A 20,698-nucleotide genomic window follows, 5' to 3' on the forward strand; every position below is an offset into this window, starting at 1 on the left:
TGCCTGGAGAGACCACTATTATACTTCCTTTTATAACTATGGATGGGGAAACAAAATATGATAAATAATAGAAGATACACAGATGACAGTAAATAAGAAGTTGATGGCTCAGAGCCTCCTTTTGGGGGTTGAACATGGACTCTGGCCTCTCCATGTTAAGAACATTAAAATATCATTTTTCATAATATTAAACATTTACATATACTAGGTATGCCTCTTTTGCTTACATTCCTATAGCAAACAGATACAACAAAAGCACCTGGAAAACCAGTCATAGTGTAAAGGTAAAGCCCTCATAAGTGGTTCTCTTTGTGCCCATAGGAGACAACTGGAACAAGAGCCAGTAAGTGCCCCAACAGGATTTTGTTATTCAACCATTAAACCCCTCCACATTAACAGTACAGTGAGAGACTGACAACTTAAGTGTAAAGAACAAAATCCACCCCATTTCTCTCCAACTGTAGCTGAAGCTGCCCAAGGGAAGGAACGGGAAGACAGGACCACTTGCTGTTATTTTTCTTGTCTCTGCTGTGGCTGACATTTGGACTTGTGTTGTTCCTACCAGCTTAGATCTCTGTTGGGGAAAGCAGCAGCTTTACAAATGCCTCAGGAAAGCAAAATTAACAAAAGTCAGTGGAACCACAAAGGTAGAGCCTCTAACGAGAGGAAACCAAGTTACACACACAGTCCTGCTTGGAACTGTCCCAATACCTGCAGGTCACCACTGACAGGACCCAAGGGAATGGCCTGAAGTTGTGTCAGGGGAGGTTTAGGTTGGATATTAGAAAGAGGTTCTTCCCCCAAAGGGAGGTTGGGTTGGTGGTTGACCAGGGCTGACAGAGCTCAAGGAACATTTGGATGATACTCTCAGGCACGTGTGACTCTTGGGGATGGTTCTGTGCAGGGCCAAGGGTTGGATTCAGTGATCCTCGTGGGTCCCTTCCAACTCAGCACATTCTGTGATTCTGTGAGTTTTTTATGATGAGGGTGGGGAGGCCCTGGCACAGGTTGCCCAGAGAAGCTGTGGCTGCCCCATCCCTGGAAGTGTCCAAGGCCAGGTTGGATGGGGTTTGGAGCAACCTGGGCTAGTGGAAGGTGCTCCTGACCATAGCAGGGGTTTGGACTCGATGGCCTTGAAAAGACCCCTTCCAACCTAAACTATACCACGATTCTGTGACATGGACTGGAGGAACTGTACAGTTTGTTCCACTAACTTGTGATTCAACCCTCCCCAGCTCCAATCAAACGCTCAGAGCAGTCTGAGCCCACATCTCCAAAAGTTCATTCAATTGTTTATCACTGCTCATATTTTGAACATACACAGTGCTCAATAATTTTGCTGCTTTGCCCAACCTCTCAGCTGAAACCAGCAGGGAGCAACCAGGCAGGAGGCAGGTCAGTCTCTGTTCCTCCATTTGCTTTGCTCCACAGAGGAAACATCTTGAATTCAGTTGCCTGAGACTGAAATCAGCATTAAACCTTTGTCCAGTCCAGCAGGCTGCCTGCTCTCATCAGCCTCTGCCCATGGGCACTTCTGTCCAAACACTAATGCTTATTGTTTTGGGGTATTTTTGGCAGATGTTTTATTCATGACATTTTGGTGCCAGCATCAATCATTTACTTGCAGGAGTACTGGAGCCACAGCTGTCAAACTCCAGGCTTTATGATACATCATGGGAAATTCAACCTTTGCTGCTCACAGGCAGGCAGCTGCAAGGGAAGAACTCTTGCTGCAGCTCAGTATGGGAAGTTAATTGAGCTTTGAAAACTTGTTTACATCTTCTATTCCATTTAAACTTCACATGAGGTGTCCAGCAGGTATAATCCAGGTACCTGGGGGCATATCTGTTTAACATTACTAGGGTGAAACAGGCAAAAATAGAGTAGAAATTCCACCATTAGCTCACTAAAGCCACAAGTATTGCTTTGAGCCCCCTGAGAGGAACTCAGCAGCCTCAGCAGAGCACAGGGCAGCACCTCAAAGGATACTCAGTGATAGGATAGTTGTTCAAGCCAGTGGCTCTCAGGAGATCTGGGGTACACACAGATTGTTGCTCCCCAGATATACCTGGGTACACTTTCCAGCAAGAGTCAGCTACACTGCATAGGTAGGACAGGTATTTATACCAGGTAAGAGTAGCAATAACACCTAAAAAACTGTCTCCAAAAAAGAAACAGGAACAAGATGCTCAGAATTCCAGCCTGTATTGTATCAGCTCCATGAAAAGACAGAACCAACAAACCACAGCTCACAGCTGCCATTTCGTAGCTCTGCTGTGCTCAGGACACAGATTCACATCATGCCCTATATTCCATGTGCCACCTGCATGTGCTTGTGTGCAAGACCTTCCAGCTTGGGGGTTTATTGCACAGTACAGGCCCTGTTGTCTTCCAGACTTGAGGGAACAGAGGCTCAGGTTGTGCTTCCAGGTCCTGACTCCTTGGAGCCAAACAGCACGACAGTATTCTCTCTCCTATGCCACACTCTTCACATGGTTAAAGTACAAGAGGAAAAACCATTACATGTCCCAAAGATGTGTCTCCTCTGAAGCCAGTTAAATTTCTGCAGTATGAGGTTACAGTTAATGAGCAATAGAGAAAAAATTATGCCATAGAGAGCTGGTTTCTTGTCTGCACGAAAACTAAATTCAGCAGCACTGAGGACAGCTTGGGTTGGCAATTAGCTGTAAGCAATCTTTCAGTTCCCACAGTACTGGGCTGGTCCCCCACTCCAATTTAGAGCAGCACTTATGCTGCTCTCTCCTGCCTTGCTGAAATTTGAGCTCAAATTGGCATATGCAGGGCTGGTGCTTAGTCAAGAACACTGGTACCTGCCCAGGGCTGTCGTGCACAACCAGCAGGTGCAAATGCTGCTACTCACTTGTGTCTCCTGGGTCTTGGGACAGCTCTGGGCTGAAGACTCATCTGCTGGGATCAGACCAGCACAGAGGGCCAAGCCTTCCTCCCTCCAGGCCTGCTGCAGCCCCACCACCTCAAATGGAGCTTTGGGGCCATTGTTCCTTTTCAAAGGAGGCACCTGTAAATCCATTGGAACAGAATTTGACTTTTAGATGGACTGAAAAAAAAAACCCTTTATCTTTTTCTGTTGCTTTTGAGTAGAGCCCCCCAACATAACAACAATCCAGGGAGCATTCTAGCTTGATTAGTAGATTAGCTATGGTTTAGTCAGTAGAAAAATCAATAAAGACCAAATTAAATAATATGTGTGGTTTTCACTATGTGACAGCAAAAATGCACATTATTTCCCTAGTCCAGCAAGGAGTGAGAACAGTCCCTGTCAGTGCTGCTTGGAACATTCCTGCCAGAGCAGCACCTTTACCAATGATAAGGAGATCAGTCCCAGTTCAAAAATCAATGCAAAGTGATGATCTAATTCCAAGTAGCTAATGGAGGCTTCCCTAACAAGCCTTTCTTTTCCCCATTGGTGATCACTAATAGCCCAAACCCCATCAATCCCCATCCACTGAATCCCCCTTTCAGTTTGACTGAGGTGAGTTCTTTTTGATGGATTTTTTTGTGCACACGTGTGTGGGAGACAAACATCTTATTTTCCACTACACACATCTGATTTAAACAAAACAGGCTAAAAAGTGACTTCTGCCAATCCCAAGATGAACCCTGGACATAATTGATTATTGTAAATACCACAGAGACAGGGTTCCAGAAGGAAAGACCAATCCTTGGCTCTTAAAGCTGCTCGAAGTCAGAAGAAACATGATACACTTCAACATGCAGAATACATGAAAAACTTTATTATGGGTTAGAAAAAAGACAGGAGCAACACCTGAAACAGAGTATGGAGGTACTGGAGCACCTGCAAAACAGGTGAAAGAGGGCAGAAAGCCATGGGAAAGTCAGACACAGGGAATCAGCAAAGCCAGGAGAAGGGAAGAGCAGCCCTGTGAGGCAGAGATGCCTGAACCAGAACACACTCTGGATGAAGAGACAGGCAAGTTTGAGCTACAGGACTGGAATTCCTTCCCAGGGTTCTGGTGGATAAGTGTTGTTCTCACAGTTTATACCACCACCACAGTCTGTAGATGGATTATCAGCCCTGCTATTTACTGCACATATTACCCCAAACTATTTACAGTGAGATAAAGGCCTTTAGAAATACGTTCTCAACACGGTACCTGAGTGGATTTTCCAGGTCAGCTGGATCACTTAGAACACCAGTACCCAGCCCTTGAGTGCTTTGAGCACTGGTTTCACATGGGAAATTCTGCAGCAGCTCAGCCACTGGGGAATGTTTTCACCTGGAGGATGCTCTCAACTGGCACCAACCACCACATCTCCAATGAAATCAATAAGATATGCTGATTTGCACAAGCCAGGGAATCAGTGGAATTACATAGATTACCAGATAAAAATTTGGTCTAAAAAAGTCCAAACATTTTTAATTCTTTCAATGAAAGAAATGCAGAATTTTCCACTACTATGCAACAGCTGTTTGAGAACCTGTGTGCAATAAATTGATGGATTTTACCCCCGTTTCTCTTCGGCACAAAGTCCATCTCAACATGTGACCTGACACTCAGCAGAGTGACACTGAGCCCTGGAAGCTGAGATATCCTTTGAGGCTTGGAGAGAGCTGCTACATGTCAGAGTTCTGGGTTTTTTAATGGGAATAACGCAGGGGAAGCAAGCTCACACTGCAGCTGGTCATGAGCTAACCAGCCTCTGAATAGGAGATCCAGGCTCTGGGGCTGTTCCAGTGGCAATTTTCATTAGCACTGAACTAACACTAAAGAATATTAGCAATGTTTTAATGGAGGCATGAACATCATTAACAATTAATTCTGTTTTAAGTGGAGTTTAAGTGATTTAAAAGCCTGGTGCAGGCTGGCTGCTCAGGGTGAAATCTACCTTGACTGCATGGATCAGTATTGGTATCCCAGGGAAAAGAACAAGGCCAGAATGCAGGGTGGGGAGGGAAAATACACATTGCCTGTTTTCCTAGGAGGTTGGATGAGGAAGGAGAGAGGAAGAGGTGGCTTTTTAGAGGAGAAAACCACATGAACTAAAGGACAATTAAGATGAAGTAGCCCCCCACTTGTTTACAGCCCTCTCGACTACCAGAAAGGATCTGTTCTTATCTAGAATAAGTGGTTAGAAACAGGCTCCTGTATCCATCAGCTTCTTTTGCCAAGGACAAAGTCAAACACTTCCAGCAGCCACTTTTAACAATTGTGACTCTGGCCCGACAATTTTTTACATCTTCATGAACTACAGACACAATCCAACTGCCCACTGACTTCAGAGAGACTTTTATTTACTGACTCTAAGGTGAATTAGAACATAATTTCCCCCTTGTTCAGCCACTGTTTTGTAGCTGTTGGAAAGAGAGGAGATTTCAAGAGTGATTATATATTCACTGGAGGTCAAAACACAGCCTTCATCACTCAGAACCTTTTGTGCCCTGTCACTGCCTGTACTCACCAGAGAGAGCAGCCACGTCACGAGGGCCTGGTAGATGTTGGCTGCTCCCAGCACCTTGTCAGGCACCTGCCCATCACACTGATCTGTGGCCACTTGGCCACAGCTTGTCAGCCTAATGGTCAGCAGCAGCACCTCATCCTTCACACGCTGTGGGCCAGGCAATGTGTCAACAGCTGGCAAATAAGAGGCTTCCTGTCAAAAAAAAAAAAAAAAGTATTAAAATGGAAGTAATTTGGATTACTGGAACTGTTTCATCATCGAGAATTAATTACATTTGCTGCCATCACAGGAGAGGCATTTATCAAAGAGCCATAAAAGCCAGGTCATTCTATCAGTGACACCTCCTTGAGCACTTTGGTTTTTCTTGGACAGCTGTCACCTGGCTCTTCATTCAGTAACACACTGCTTGGTGAATGGAAGGTTCCGTGGTCACAGCTGGAAAAGTGTGATTAAATTTATTCTGTATTCTTTAAGATTCAGTGTTTTGGCTTTTCTTTTTTTTTTTTTAATCCCTGAAAAGCCTTCAAACAAGCCTGATAGTGTGAAAACTCATGATTTTCTGCTTCACCTACCATTCCTCATTTCATAGATGATGTCCCATTTAAGTAAACTCACCTTCTTTCTTCACTTTAGTATTGGTAGATACCTGGTTATTTAGGATGCAAATTCCCACTCCTCTAAGAGATCTGTTCAAGAAACAACTTCAAGCTTGAATTGTAGACTTACAGTTTTTTGTCCTTCCAAAGATGCAGCAGCTACAGCTTGTTCTTCCTATTTATGTTCAATTTGTTGCCCCTGACATTTCTTTGGTAAATTAAGGAGCTAGTCTCTAAAAATCACAAAGATTCTCCAGTCCACTGAAGAGTACTGCTCCTCAACATTTATGATTATAAAATCATGGAATGGTTTGGATTGGAAGGGTTCTTAAAGCTCCTCTCATTCCATCCCCTGCCACGGGCAGGGACAACTTCCCCTAGACCAGGTTGCTCCAGGCTCCATCCAGCCTGGTCTCATGTTTTCAGTTGCTCCATGTAGCCCATAATGAGGATGTTTGCCCACTCCTTTACACTGAATTAACCTTAATTTGATTTACCTGAATTTACTCTGAAAGCAAAGTAAGCTAAATCCAGTTAAAGCCACTTTAATTCTGAATTAAAACGTCCACAAAGGTGTATAATGACTAATCCACTTCACAAGTTAATGGAGCTTGACTTGTGTGTTGGTCCTCAAATCAGACAGCTGCTTAAAATGGTTCAAAACCCAAAAAAGTAATAAAAATCCCCAAGCAGATCTACTGTGTCACCCAGTGTTTTGCTGCCAAAACATCTGCCACAGGCCCAGCACTGCCTACAAGTACCAAATAAAAACTGCAATTAGTAATAAAGGAAAAACAGTCACACCAAAATGTCTGATGCTGCAGAATAACATTACTAATGCTGCTATTCCTGGGGAGCCAGCAGAATTCCTCAAGGCTTTCACCCTACTTCATCTGAGGAAGAGGAACCTGGAGATCATCAGGAAAAGATGACTTTCTACACTCTGTATTGGAGAATTGATTCTTTTGTCATCTCTCAAAGGTATGGGGAAAAATAAGAGGAGGTAACTCAAGAGCTAATGATAAAAACAGCATCTACTACTAATTTTCCAGCAGGAAATTTCCAACTATTCCAAATTTGCTTGGCTCAGCAGCAGGGGAGGGCTCAATAGGTTTTCTGACAAAGATCAGGTAAGAAATTCAGTTATTGAGGTTCCTTCTGAGTGAGGTATTGAGCAAGGTTGGTCCTTCTCTCTCCTCCCTCTGCCAGTCTCCTCATCCCAACAAGAATCTAGGTGTGGAACTTAACCAATATCAGAAATATTAAGTCTAATGAACAAAAAAAAGGAACTAATCCTGTTTAATTATGGGCATGAATTGCTGAAGTAAGATTCAGTGCTTTCTGGGTATATCTTCCCACAGCACTGCCCAATTTACCCAGTTCACCCATGAACAGTTTCATTTGCCTACTTGTTCCACTGGCTTTTATTTGTGACAGTATTAGGATATAAAAAGATTAAAATTACTCAAATGCTTGGATATTTCTGGTTTCTCTGGCTGGAATTGTGCTGTCAATCAGAGACAGGCAGCTGACTGTAGTGAAGGGCCAACAATTACCAGAGGGTAAATAAGATAAAATTTCCTTTTTCCACACACTTGCTATTTTATTTTGCAATTATAGTTTATGGTGTTAAAGGTTGCAGCTCTTCAGCTCAGTTTTCCAACCACTCTCAGCTCCGGCCTTTTCTTTTCCACTCTGATACAACAGTGCAATAGGAGCAGTAACTACACCAAGCAGGGGAGGAGGAACCTCTTCAAATCCACATGGAAATGAAATGAGGAAAAAAGGAATTGCAAGATAACTCAAGGATAACCACACACTTCAGCCTTCAGCTACACACACAGAGGCATGATGGCCTCAGGCTGAAGGAGGTGAGGGTGAGATTAAGTATTAGGAAGAAATTGAGGGTGGTGAGGCCCTGGAATGGATTTCTCTGGGAAGCTGTGGCTGCCCCATCCCATCCCTGGAAGTGTCCAAGGCCGGGCTGGACAGGGCTTGGAGCAACCTGGGCTAGTGGAAGGCGTCCCTGCCCGTGGCAGGGGGTGGAATGAGATGAGCTTTAATGTCCTTTCCAACCCAAACCAGACTGTGATAATCCCAAAGGAAACTACTATTCAGAAAAACCCAAAATGTAAAGATCCCTGTATAGACAATCATTTTTTTTAAGTGGCATTTTATCTCCATATTATTATTATTTTTAAAACAAAACCCAGATATCTACAATCACAGCAAGCCAAAACTTAGTGGACACAAGTTTTCCAGCCAGACAGACATCATTTTGTTTCTAATAAAATAGCTCAAATTAGTTAAATGATGCCTTTGTTGATGTTTTTTTAAAAAGAGTAGTGGGCATTGCCTTTGGACAAAGAGCTCCTAAGATGTGGAAATACCATCAAAGCTGTGAGAGGCTGGAATGACCGAGGAGCAGCTCAGGAGCCAGGGGAGCTTGGTGACAACTTCACAAAGATTTCCCACAAGAACCAGCTCACCCAGTCTGAGGGCTTACCCCAGTGGCAGGAGAGGTCAAGAAGAAGCCAATTTTTTTTTTATTTTAACAGGTATAGTCTCTCCTTTTCAGGTAAAGAAAACTTGCATATTCCCCTTCCAGCTCCTTTTCCAACACTAAGTGATGCTAACACAGAAGCAAGGCATCATATCCCATAAAACACACTCCCTACTACATTGAGCAGAGTCTGCAGCAGAAAGACCCACATCCAAACATCCACCACATGGAAAATGAAGATAAGTTATACTCACACAGTCTCCTCCTCCTTCATCAGAGGGGGGTGAGTGAGGGGGAAGGGGAGGAATAGGAAGACTCTTACTCTCATTGGCTGGAGACTTAATCAAAATAATTGTTTTCAGCCATCTCTAAATTTATCCTTCTGTGTCATCTGCACCCTCGCCTGGATCCCAAATTTAAGAGGCAATCCTTGATGAATGGCAAATCACTGCCTGCAGGATCTTTTGCCAAAGGATGCATCTGCTGGAGGTTTGTAAATGTGAGCTGATTTCTAAGCACTGTAGCAGCTCGGGCTAATTTCTCTAATGAACATTCCACACTCATTCTCCAGCTGCAGCAGCTTTGTTATGGGCAGAACTGGTGGTACAAGACACAACCATGTTGATTCTGTTCTTATATACCTATTTTTCCTGCAGTCACATGGGCTACTGCAGGATTTTTAGGACACATTTAAGAGTTCTGGCCACCTAAGGCAAAGCAGATATCGCTCTTCCATGGCTTCTAAAAATTCTCGCATTAGATGAAGACATATTGGAAATGTCAAGTGTTTGTTCATTTTCATTCTGTAGGGAAGGAGAAATGATGACAATGCCATCTGTTAGATTATTTGAAATTCCACATTAAAGCATGGAATAAACCCTGAAACCAATCAAAGAACTGCTTTATCATTGCAAAGTGGAAGCAATGGGTAAGAACAGCAGAGTATCTGCATTTCCTGCATGCAATTGGCAGAACACACTAATTAGGAAGGTAACTTTTAACGACAAAGAAGAGAGTACAATTGATGTTAATGGTCTGAATAGTCTTTCTGTAAGTGCATTTTGTACTGAATTTGCTCTCTGTAGCACCACTGGCTTTCTGAGTATCAGACATGCTGAGGTCATGGATCTGAAAAACACCACGTTGGCAAGATGTTATGGAAATTTCTGTTGTGAACTGTGCCTCAGATTGCTCAAATGGAAGAGTTCTGATCCTCCAAAGCAGATAACTCTGCCCAAGTAGGATTGCAGGAATTCAAAGAGCTCTGTAATGGAGCATTATTTGCTCTGATCTCTCTAGTTTTCAATTCAGGGCATTACAGATCATGTGAGTTGAAGTTAAAAATATAATAATAGAGAAAATTTCTTGGCTGAAAGTTATCTTTTGTTCTGGGCAATTATTCTTAGTCTTGGGCATGAAGAATAAAACTTCTCCTGGTTCAGAAGAAGCCACTTCTCCATCTCAGGCAACACGAGTGTGCTAAGCTAGAGAGTGTCTCTGCTGGAACACAAAGAGGACAAGTGACAAAGAGAAACATTGGATTGTCACCAGAAATTCCTGAACTCAGGAGTGCAGTGAGACATGGAAAGAGCTGAGCTCTGCCTGGCACAGGAACCAAGGACAGCAGAATCCACTTGGCACACCTTTCATGTTGCTGCCAGCTGAGCATGGGCAACCCTGAAGAAGTTTTATTGCCACCACAACACTGCAACAAAACCCCCTCTTCATCCTCTCTATAAACCCTCTCAGCACAACCAAAGGCAACAGGGAGATGTGAATTCCACTGCTCTGTGTCACACAAGGGAGTTCTGAGCTGCTTCCCTGGAGTTAACAACTCATCTGTGCTATCAAAGGTGTGGATAAACCCTCTTCCATGGGAGGTCAGGATCTGGCCCATCCTATGGATCAGGATCACACAGGCACAGAGTATTTTTGGCTGAAATTCAACAAGTTTGAATTCAGCTAAAAACTCCTCAAATAACTGGTAACAAGCAGCTATTTTTTTTAACATACAATTTCTTCGTTATTTTTTAGAAGTGTAAAGATTTCCTGACAAAGGCTCAACTCAGGTAAACAAAGGCCTGAAAACTGCACTAAAATTTAAATCAAAGTAGCACTGAACACTGTTTGCTTTCTGAGACACAATTATTAAAAATGACAAGTGCCTTTTCCATGATTGGTGTTTACACTCCAGTAATACTTGGAGAGGCTCAGAAGAATTCACAGCCTCATTGTGCCAGTGTTCTGAGCACATGTAACAAAAAGTTCCTCCTCTAATGAGTTTATACTCCTGGTTAATGAGAAGCAGCTGAAATGAGTAAAGGACATTTAATTACTTGCACATTTCATGTGAGCACAAGACTGGGAATCAGGATTTGTGCTCAGCTCTGGCATGAAGTATTTCTCTGTGGAACTGCAAAGTAAGGATAATATTCCCTTATCCTAGTCCCTTGTCTAGCTGGATTAATTATCAGAAGCCTGTAAAGCACACTGAAGAGGAGGAGTGTAAGATTATCAACAAACTTTCAAAAGTCAGATCTGTTCTCTTCCTTTACACTCCTGAAACAGTGTCATGGCCTCTAAAACCCAAATCTTGTCTGCATCTTCCACGATGTTGTTCTTCAAATGATTCCAAACTGCCTCCCAAATAAAATATGCCACAATTTCTAGCAGAGAAGGGAATTGTCCATGGTCACTCAGAAATGCTGTGGCAGAGCATGGAATTGGTCCTCAGCCATCCGAAATCTAGGCTGGGATTTGGCACATGCTCCAAGCTGGCTTGAAATCCAACTGAAATGGCTCTGGTTTGGTACTCCAGGAGATTCCCTGTTCCCTGCCCATGGCAGAGGGTTGGAATGAGGTGATCTCTAAGGTCTTCTCCAACCCAAACCATTCTGTGATTGGTTCTATGACTCAACATATACTTACCAACTTGGGTAATGCCTCATTTTTCTGCAGTCTTCCCATCTATTTATCTTTTCATGTATTTCCCCTGATACTCTATGGTAATCCCCACAGAAACAAAGGAAAATCAGGGGTGTGGGGAAGGAAATTATGCTCAGCTGCTTTATCAGGAAGTGACAGCAGAGCTAAAGTGGCTTGTTTTTCAGCCTGTCAGCTTCCAGTTTAAACAGATTGTGTCCAGTTTGTCCCAGGCTCTGTGAGCTTCCCTCCAGCTACAAAATACCCTTCAGGTAACCCCTCAGACCTGTGAATTAAGGGTTTGTGATCCTGAGAAGTGCTAAGTGCTTACAGTGTCCCCTGAAGCCTGTGGGAACTCCAGGTTGGCACAAGAGCTGGACTGAGCTCAGTGTTTGCAAAAGAAAAGTAACTGCATGATTCTTCCACTTCATAATCTCAGATAAAGCCTTGAATTCCATTCCCTGCCACTGAGAATAATGCTCTGTAATGAGTATTTGGGTAATAATGTGTTTACAAGTTGTGACCAAGCTTACCCCCCAGTGTGCTAAGATTTGGAACACGAGCCCAACTTAAGTCAATGCTAAACAAGAAGGCATGAGGAAAAGCAGGAATCCAGTTCAAATTATACAGGTTCTTTAACAGCAGTGTGGTGTGTCAGGCAAGTCTGTACATACCCTCTGAGAAACAGAGGGGCAGAAACAGCCTCCTTTCATCTACAAATAGCATCAATGATCACAGCCCTGAGGTAAGGCCAGGAGTTGTGAATTCTATTTTGATTCCAAGAGAGAGATTCAAGGCAGAAAGTATTTCTCTGTATAATTACAGTGACTGGCACTTGTTCATACACATTGCAAACTCAGGGCAGCTACTCCTTTTGCCAACAAACAAAGAGCAAGACCTGGTAAGACAAAAAGCACAGAAATGGTTTTGCATTCTCCTGCCTACTTCTAAATCAGGATTAGAATTTAGCCCATGGATGTTTTACGTTATTGTCTTCTCTTCAAGTTTAATCTGAACATCCTCCTAATGTGAAAGGAGGAGTATTCAGGACCTCTACTGGCAGCAAGTTCATGCATGTAATCCTGGAAACTAAATTCTTTTTACTTATATTAACCTTTCCCTTAAGCAACAGCAACCAATGTTCCCATCTGTCAAGATCATGCATAAGTATATCGAAGAATAAGCCTAAACTAATTTTAATCATTTCCAAGATATGCCGAGAAATATAAAGGATTAAATATTTCCCATTATCCTGGGGCGTCTTCCAACTCCAATCAGAGAAACAGCACTGGGAGCACTCACTGCTTTGTAAAGACCTGACTGTTCAATTGGTTCCATGGCTGGAAAGTGCAGTGCCCAAAAGTAGGAGCCCCTGTGAACCACCAGACTGGGAGTTCAGGCAGCAGTTCACATGCAAGGTTCCCCATGGGTTTTGGGTGGTCCTGTTGCATTCAGGACAGGAGAGTTTTCTGATTCTGGGCATTTATACAAAAATTTGGCTGAAAAACCTATTAAAGCAGACACCAGGTTAGCAAAGCAGCATTCCTGTATGGCACTTTGACCTGCTCTGGCTGTGTGAGCAGAACTAGTGATGTAAAGCACACCGGGATGTTAAGTACAACCTGCTCCAAGAGTGTCCAGCACACATTCCATAACATTCCTGACTCGGGGAACATGGAGAGCAAGCTCTGCCTGTGCAGAGGAAGTCGTTTATAACACAGACATGTAAGGCCTAGATCCTCTGCTTTGCTTATTAAGGCAAATCCTCAGGCTAGATCCGTGCCATCTGAGCCACGCCGAGGCCTCAATCCTCTGGCTCGTGCAGCCAAGGACACCAGAACCAGCCACGACACCAGAACCAGCCACAGCCACCCAGAGAAGGATGAAGCTCTGGGCCAGGAAATCCTACCCCCTCTGCTTTCCCTGGCACCAAGTGGGTAGATGAAGAGGTAGATGAAGACACAGGCTCTGTGCCAGCTAACATGCTGGAAAAACATTTTCTTGGGAACTTCCACCTTATTCCGAATCCTCTGTGCTGGACTCGTGGTACAAACAGGAATCTTGGCCTCCTGTTTCTGCGTGCTAACTTTAACTCCATCTCTAATTGCCTTAGTTTATTTTTAAGCATTTCTTGAGTCGAGGCAGCGGGTTCATTAAGTACAAGAGATTTTAATCTTGTTTCAGGAACTCATTAAGTACCTTGCTGTAAGAAAAAGGAGGAATTCAGGGGCCATCTGCTGGCTGTTGGGCACAGCACTGTGGCCACAACCCTGGCGACAGGCCAGGAGGGAGAAAACCTGGAGCCAAGCACAACCCAAACTCAGCTCTGATGCCTGATAATTTAGTGTAGGAAATATTTGGTGATATTTACAATTAGCAGCTTTTTATAATCTATATTAAGGTAATAGTACATGCTAAATGCTGTTTTAATTACTCTCACACTCGTGCAAACGTAGCTTTGGTTCAGTGTCAATGAAAACATCTGGTCACAGGTAATTTGTACAACCAGGATCAGTTTTGGAGTAATACAGATACAGAAAAATTCAACTACTGTGTCACAAACCCATTATAACAGTAATGGGATTTAATAGATTTCCTCACCCTCTTTAAATCTGTGTATTGCAACACATTTTGGGGGATGAACTGGCATTTCTCTACAGCAGTGGCATAAAACCTATTCCTTCATAACTGGTTCATCAGCCCTTTGTACATTCTTTATACTGAGACATTAATTTCAGTTTCTTACAGTCCTTTTCCTTTATGCATTTTCCACTCAGCAATAAAAAGGGATATTTTTAAATGTTGCTTAGGACATCACCTAAGGGCAGTCATGTGAGCTGCTGAGATGCCCAAGTGCTGTGGTCCAGCTGGTAAACTGCTGGTTTGGGATCCTGAGATCCACAATGTCCTTGAACAACCCAAAGATGTAAGAAAAGGGCAATTTCCATTGTTGATGTCAGCACTATTGCCTTAAAAAGATCAAAACACCCATAGAATAGCAATGCAGGCACCTATTTTAGTAAGGCAGGTAAAGAATCAAAAGCATTTTACTGACAACTGTGCAGATCAAGGCACCTCCTCAATAAAAATAACTTACGGGGCCACCAATTGAACTAAAAATACTTCTACAAGTTTTGGAAATCAATCTTTTCTTCCCCAGTTACTAAACATACAGAACTTCAGCACCACTCCTGGTGGTAAATACGGATTTTGTCACAGATTTTCCCACAAAGAGATATCAAAGAGAGAGCAAGGCCATAAAAAGGGCAGGAAGATTTTGACCATAGTATGGTGTTAATTTTGCGGGAATTCAAGTAGAAAATCTTGTGGTTGAGAATTCTACCTGACATCAGTAAGCTGAGTCAATGCTGTATTAATGTAAAGAACCTACTGATTTGGACAGAAAGGTTATAGAGTCTGTGTTTACAAGCTAGAAAGGGAAGTATTCACATAATCTATTTGTTAAGGCAGAATGACTTGGTTGTGCCTGGATGTTTTTGTTTTGTAAGCCAGTTGTAAGGCTGAGCTGCAAGGAGATGAGGATTATGGTAATATAATTACTAATACAAGGTTGGCCAAAGTGATTGTGTATGCCAAGAAAAATGAGATGCCTCAGAATGAGTCAACACATTCATTTCCCAAACAGTTTGGCTGTGCAAGGCAGATAAAACAGTGTTTATAAGGGACTGGCTACAAGATGGTTCCTAATAGCTTTCAAATGACGTTATCTTGTTCTGCCATATCATGATAAAGCAATAAATAGACAACCAAGGTGAAGCCCTGCTGAAAACACCTACTTTGTCCCAGTAATAAAAGAGCTTAACACAAATGAAATACTAGTTGTTCCCTGTTAGATGAATTCCAAAGCTGGAAAAGTGTCAGGGCCACGAGCACCACCCCCTGCAGTGGTTTGGCTGCCTGGGTTGGAGGCCAGTGCTGACAGCAGCTCAGGTTGTGTCATGTGGGGCTGCTGGGGAAGGAACTGTGTGAAGGTGCTGGGCCCGTCCCCCTTTGCTCAGGAGCTGTGGAAAGTGCCACAAAAAGGCACTTGGGGGTCCTGGTCAATGGCAAGTTGAATATGAGCCAACAGTGCCCTGGCAGTCAGGAGGGCCAGCCGTGTCCTCCTGGGACAGCAGGCACAGGCTGGGTGAGGGAGGGGATTGTTCTGCTCTGCACTGCCCTGGGGTGGCCTCACCTCAGTATTGGGGCAGTTTGGGGCACCACAATATAAGAAAGACATGAGGCCATTAGAGAGTGTCCAAAGGAGGCAACGAAGATGGGGAAGGGCCTTGATTTGAAGCCCTGTGAGGACACTGAGGGCACTTGGTGTGTTCAGCTGGAGGAGACTGAGGGGAGACCTCCCTGCAGTTCCAACTGCCTGGGGAGGGGCAGAGGAGGGGCAGGGACTGAGCTCTGCTCTGGGGGGACCAGGGACAGCAGCCAGGGAATGGCTGGAGCTGTGTCAGGGTAGGGTCTCAGGAAAAGGTTCTTCCCCCAGAGGGTGGTTGGGCACTGACCAGGCTCCCCAGGGCAGTGGGCACAGCCCCAAGGCTGCCAGAGCTCCAGGAGGGTTTGGACAAGGCTCTCAGGGACAGGGTGGGATTGTTGGGGTGTCCTGGGCAGGGCCAGGAGTTGGACTCAATGATCCTGATGGGTCCCTTCCAACTCAGCATATTCTATGATTCTGCATTTCAGCTGAGACATTTCCCTTGGTCCTTGTCAAGCTACATTGCAGCTCTGCCTCTGCCTGGCACCTCACTCACCTGAACTGACCCTTCTTTGACTGGCTTCATCCCTACAGACACCCTGGGGCATCCCTGCACTGGCTGACCACATGTCCTGTCCCTGGACCCACTCCTGTCCCCAGGTTGGCTTTCTGGCATTGATCTTGGACCTACCTCATGCCCACAGACTTCCCAACTGGCCACCCTCAAACGGAGCTGCTCTGCTCCTCATTTGGGGACTGTGGGACAGCACTCCTTGCTGGTGAGATCCCTGCCCTGCCTGCCCTGCTCTCACCTGCAGTTCCTGCTTTGTCTTCTCTAAAGGCAGGACAGGGTAAGAGTGGATATTAGGAGGAAATTAATCCCTGTGAGGGTGGTGAGGCCCTGGCACAGGTTGCCCAGAGAAGCTGTGGCTGCCCCATCCCTGGAAGTGTCCAAGGCCAGGTTGGACGGGGCTTGGAGCAACCTGGGCTAGTGGAAGGTGTCCCTGCCCATGGCAGGGGGTGGAACAAGATGAGCTTTAAGGTCCCTTCCATCCCAAACTATTCTGGGATTCTATGATTCTTAGAGTAACCCACTTGTGCTGCTCCCTGACATAAATCTCAGTTATGAGCCTGGCAAAAGTAAAAGCTATTATCTGGATCCCACCTAATGGGAATGTAATATGGAAAACAACATCAGTACAAAGTTACTCCATCATAATAAGCAAGATGAATGAAGTGACAGATCAAACCCATTTCATTTTACATCCCCATTTAACTGGTTTACGTACTGTGCAGCTTTCCTTCTCCCTCCCTCATTAATAACACTCTGCTCAAATACTGAAACAAACCCTGGGTGTGTTACTCTAAACTATTAATTCATCCTGACCTTACAACAAGGATCACATCACCCCTCTGCTGGCTTTCACAGGGCTCTAGATGCTCACATCAGCTCTGAATGAGATCCAAAGATCCAAATGTGGGAACTGAAATAGGTCCAAAGATTCAAATGTGGTCAAGGGGCCCAGTTTCAGAAGAGATCAACTCATGCCAGTCTTAAATTTCACTGAAAGTTTGCCTGGTGAAGGGGAGCAGAAAAAAACAAAACCATTAAAAAATACAGGTTCTTCCACGCATTATTTTTAAAACAAAGAGGTGGACAGATGGCAAAAGTATTGACACCTAAAGACACAGATGTGACAGGCAGAATTCTTAGAATGAATCCAATGATTTCCCAGGAAACTTGGTACCTGCATAACCTGAAAATCCACTGGATCTCAGCCCCTTCCTCAGAAGCTGAAGTGGTCCTGGAAGTTAGTTCTCAGTCTCCCAAGTTACCTGCACTGTTTGGAAAGTGTTATCCCCAACCCTGACTCTCAAAGTGAAGCTGAGGACAGAGTCTGACTGAACTAGGTTAAGAAAAAAAACAGAGCACATTAAATCTGAGTTTCCCTGCTTTTATATTTTAGACAAGAACTCTAATGTAACCCTAATGCAGCTTTTTAAATTTCCTTTCCTAGTCTTTTTCAGCATCTCAGCTACAGTAATTGCAGAGTTTCTAAACTTTCTCTCTGATTATTATTCAATTCAATAATTTATGTACATTATAAATGGTCAGAGGAATTCTGGAAACTATGACAAGTGTTCCAGATCTGAACATCTATCACTGCCAAAACAAAGGACTTACAAAACAAATTTGAAAGTGTGCTACTCTGTCAAATACTGGGGCTTGTTCTTTGAATATACATGTTTATATATAGATATTAGATATTTTCACTGAGACATAGCTGCCAAATTATAGCTTCTTTAGTTTTAAATGTCAAAACATTCAAGTTTTTCTATGTTCAGAAAAAAAGAAAGAAAACCCTGTTCTAATAATAAAAAAAAAAGCTGCTATCAAGGGGGATTTCAAGTGACCTTACAAAGGACTGTTATATTTGATACATGATGTTGACACATTTTTCATTCTTAATTTTACTAATGAATATTCCTAAAGAATAACTAAGAACAAAGTTGTCCACAGAACAGTTATTCCAGGTTGTGCTGGCTTGTTTTGCCCAGCAGTGCCTCGGGAGGTCAGGCAGGCTTCCCCCAGGCAGGCTGGCAGTTAGTTTAGAGTCATGGAGTGGTTTGGGTTGGAAGGGACCTTAGAAGTCTTGTCCCACTCCCTGCCATGGGCAGGGACACCTTCCACTAGCCCAGGTGGCTCCAAGCCCCATCCAACCTGGCCTTGGACACTTCCAGGGATGGGGCAGCCACAGCTTCTCTGGGCAACCTGTGCCAGGGCCTCCCCACCCTCACAGGGGAGAATTTCTTCCCAATATCCCATCTAACCCTGCCCTCTGGCAGTTTAAAACCACTGCATCTTGTCCTGTCACCCTCTGTCTGTATAGAAGTCCCTCTCTCTCCCTTTAGGTGCTGACAGCAGCTTCCATGGGCAGCAGAAGGCTGTAAACCCTGGGCAGCAATGCCCACGTCCTACTGCCATGACCGGCTGGCAGGAGCATCACCAAACCTATCAGGGGCATATTTACACTGCAATTCAGCTACAGCAGAGACACACCCTGAGCTGCACTCCAGAGAAACCCCATTACCAAGCTGTTATCTCCATTTTATTGGCTTCAGCACAGCAAATATGGGAAATGACCACGATACAGAATAATTCCGCATTGCTTGGTGCATTGTCAGGAATGAGAGAGCAAGGCTCAAGTAGATTCCTGATGAGCAAGTGAGTGTCTGCATCTTAATAAGGGCTAACTGGAACTGGGTAGGACCTGACAGCAGCAAGAGGCTGAAGGATCCACAACCTTACACCCCCAAAACAGAGCTCTGGGCAGTGTCCTGACCTTGTCAAAGCAGGCTGGCGGAGGGAAAGTCAGCTGGCAGTTTGTTAGTCCTTTACTCCTCATTGGTGATTAATCCAGTGTTAAATAAAATGAGCTTTCAAATCTGCAGAAGCACAGTAGTCAAGTTACAAAACAAACCTGAACAGTCCAGTCTCCCAGTTTAGGGTTGTAAGGTCTTTCAATTTTTTTGTACTGACAGAAGAGCTTTGTTATCACTATTAGCTCAAACAAATCAATACAGATAAATTCTGGAGTTTCTCATCTCCTCTGACCTTCTCAGCTGGCCCTGTGTTCAGTGAAGTCAGGGAAAGGATGAAGTAGGACTGCATATCACAGCATCATGGAATGCTTGGGTTGGAAGGGACCTTAAAGACCATCTCATTCCAACAAGACATATGCAAACCTTCTCAGGAGGAAAACCAGCCCTGTCCTCCAAGCCTTACTTCAGGCTTTGGGAAAAATCAGGATAATTTCATACTCCCTTAAACAGGAGCAAAATCTATTATTAAATTCACAGTCCTCAAAACCTACCCACTAAATTGACCTATAAAGCTGCTGGGGGCAGACAACCAGACAGGACTCAGCATAAGCTTTGCTTTAGGAGTATGACAGTAAAAATGTTTCACATTTTAGAAAAAGTTATGAAAAATCATGTGGGAGAGCCTGGTTCCCATGAAGTAGATGACACTGAGCACACTGATTTCAGCAAGCTGGGCTCCTGCCATACCGTGACAGGTTAAAACTCGTGGGCAGCTGCATGGGGAGCACTCCCTGCACAGGAAAGTGGGAAAAAATACAATTAGTGTGAGAGAAGAGCTGTGGAACTGCTCATCTCATCAGGTAATGGTGCTCCATAACAAACAGATTTTAAATAATGCAACGACAATTACTTTTTGCTCTAGGATCACACTTGCCCGTAGCCAGGAAGCCACTGTGAAAGGCACAGGCAGCCACTGACCATGTGGAACAGAACAGGGGTGTTCTCTGCCATGGGCTGCTTCCCAGACACTGACTGCTGAGGCTGCAATCCCTCCAGCTGCTCCTGGAATCTGAGTCTCCTCTGTCTCTCTTTCATCTGCTCTTCTTTTTGGGATAGCTCTCTTTCACTTTCTTGTGTCCTGAAAAATACAGAGATTCTGCTTTGCTTAAGCTTTTCACTTGGGAGAAAAAGCCACTTGTTCATCTGTTTGCATTTCTTTTTTTTTTCCTTGTATTTATACCACACACTCGAGAGTGAAACATGACATGAAAGGCTAAAATAGATTTAGAAAGATTTTTAGGTGGTTGTGGGGGGCCACAAGAACTTGTCATTGGATGAAATCATCTCCCTGAGAAAAACACCCAACCTCAAAGCAAAGGAGCAGAGCTCAAACCTCTGATAAGTGGTGATGATCTATTTGGAGATCAAAATTCCTTAGAGCAGAGATGTGTTTGTGATGTTTCACTCCCTATCTCCACATGAAAATTCTCAGTCTAACCCCATTTCCTTTCCTATCTGCTGTAGGATAGGACAGTGACAAGTTTCCCTGACCCAAGACTTTCCATCTTTCTACATTTTGATTTGCAGGAAGATTTCCTCTGCCATGGAGTTCAATTTCTTCTGAATTCTTCCAGCCCCAGGTGCCCCAAAAATAATGAGAATAGCAAGAAATAAAACTGAAATCAG

The 20,698-nt window shown here is 44.0% G+C and overlaps 1 protein-coding gene across 7 annotated transcripts in view; it reads right to left on the reverse strand.

The window, feature by feature from the left end:
- The window catches only part of CUNH16orf71 (chromosome unknown C16orf71 homolog), a 92,669-nt gene that overhangs the window by 56,896 nt on the left and 15,075 nt on the right, over positions 1-20,698 (reverse strand). For 6 of the 7 annotated variants that reach the window (XM_027683523.1, XM_027683527.1, XM_027683525.1 and 3 more), the window contains 3 exons: positions 19,991-20,168; positions 5,461-5,652; positions 2,882-3,037 (listed from right to left, as the gene is read on the reverse strand). In XM_027683523.1, the coding sequence (XP_027539324.1) occupies positions 2,882-3,037; positions 5,461-5,652; positions 19,991-20,168 (526 nt within the window). The remainder of the gene's footprint in view (positions 1-2,881; positions 3,038-5,460; positions 5,653-19,990; positions 20,169-20,698) is intronic. The other variant, XM_027683524.1, reaches the window with a different exon arrangement.

The sequence above is a fragment of the Neopelma chrysocephalum genome, unplaced genomic scaffold (assembly GCF_003984885.1).
Source record: "Neopelma chrysocephalum unplaced genomic scaffold, ASM398488v2 Primary Assembly neopelma1_65, whole genome shotgun sequence".
NCBI classification, from domain to species: domain Eukaryota; kingdom Metazoa; phylum Chordata; class Aves; order Passeriformes; family Pipridae; genus Neopelma; species Neopelma chrysocephalum.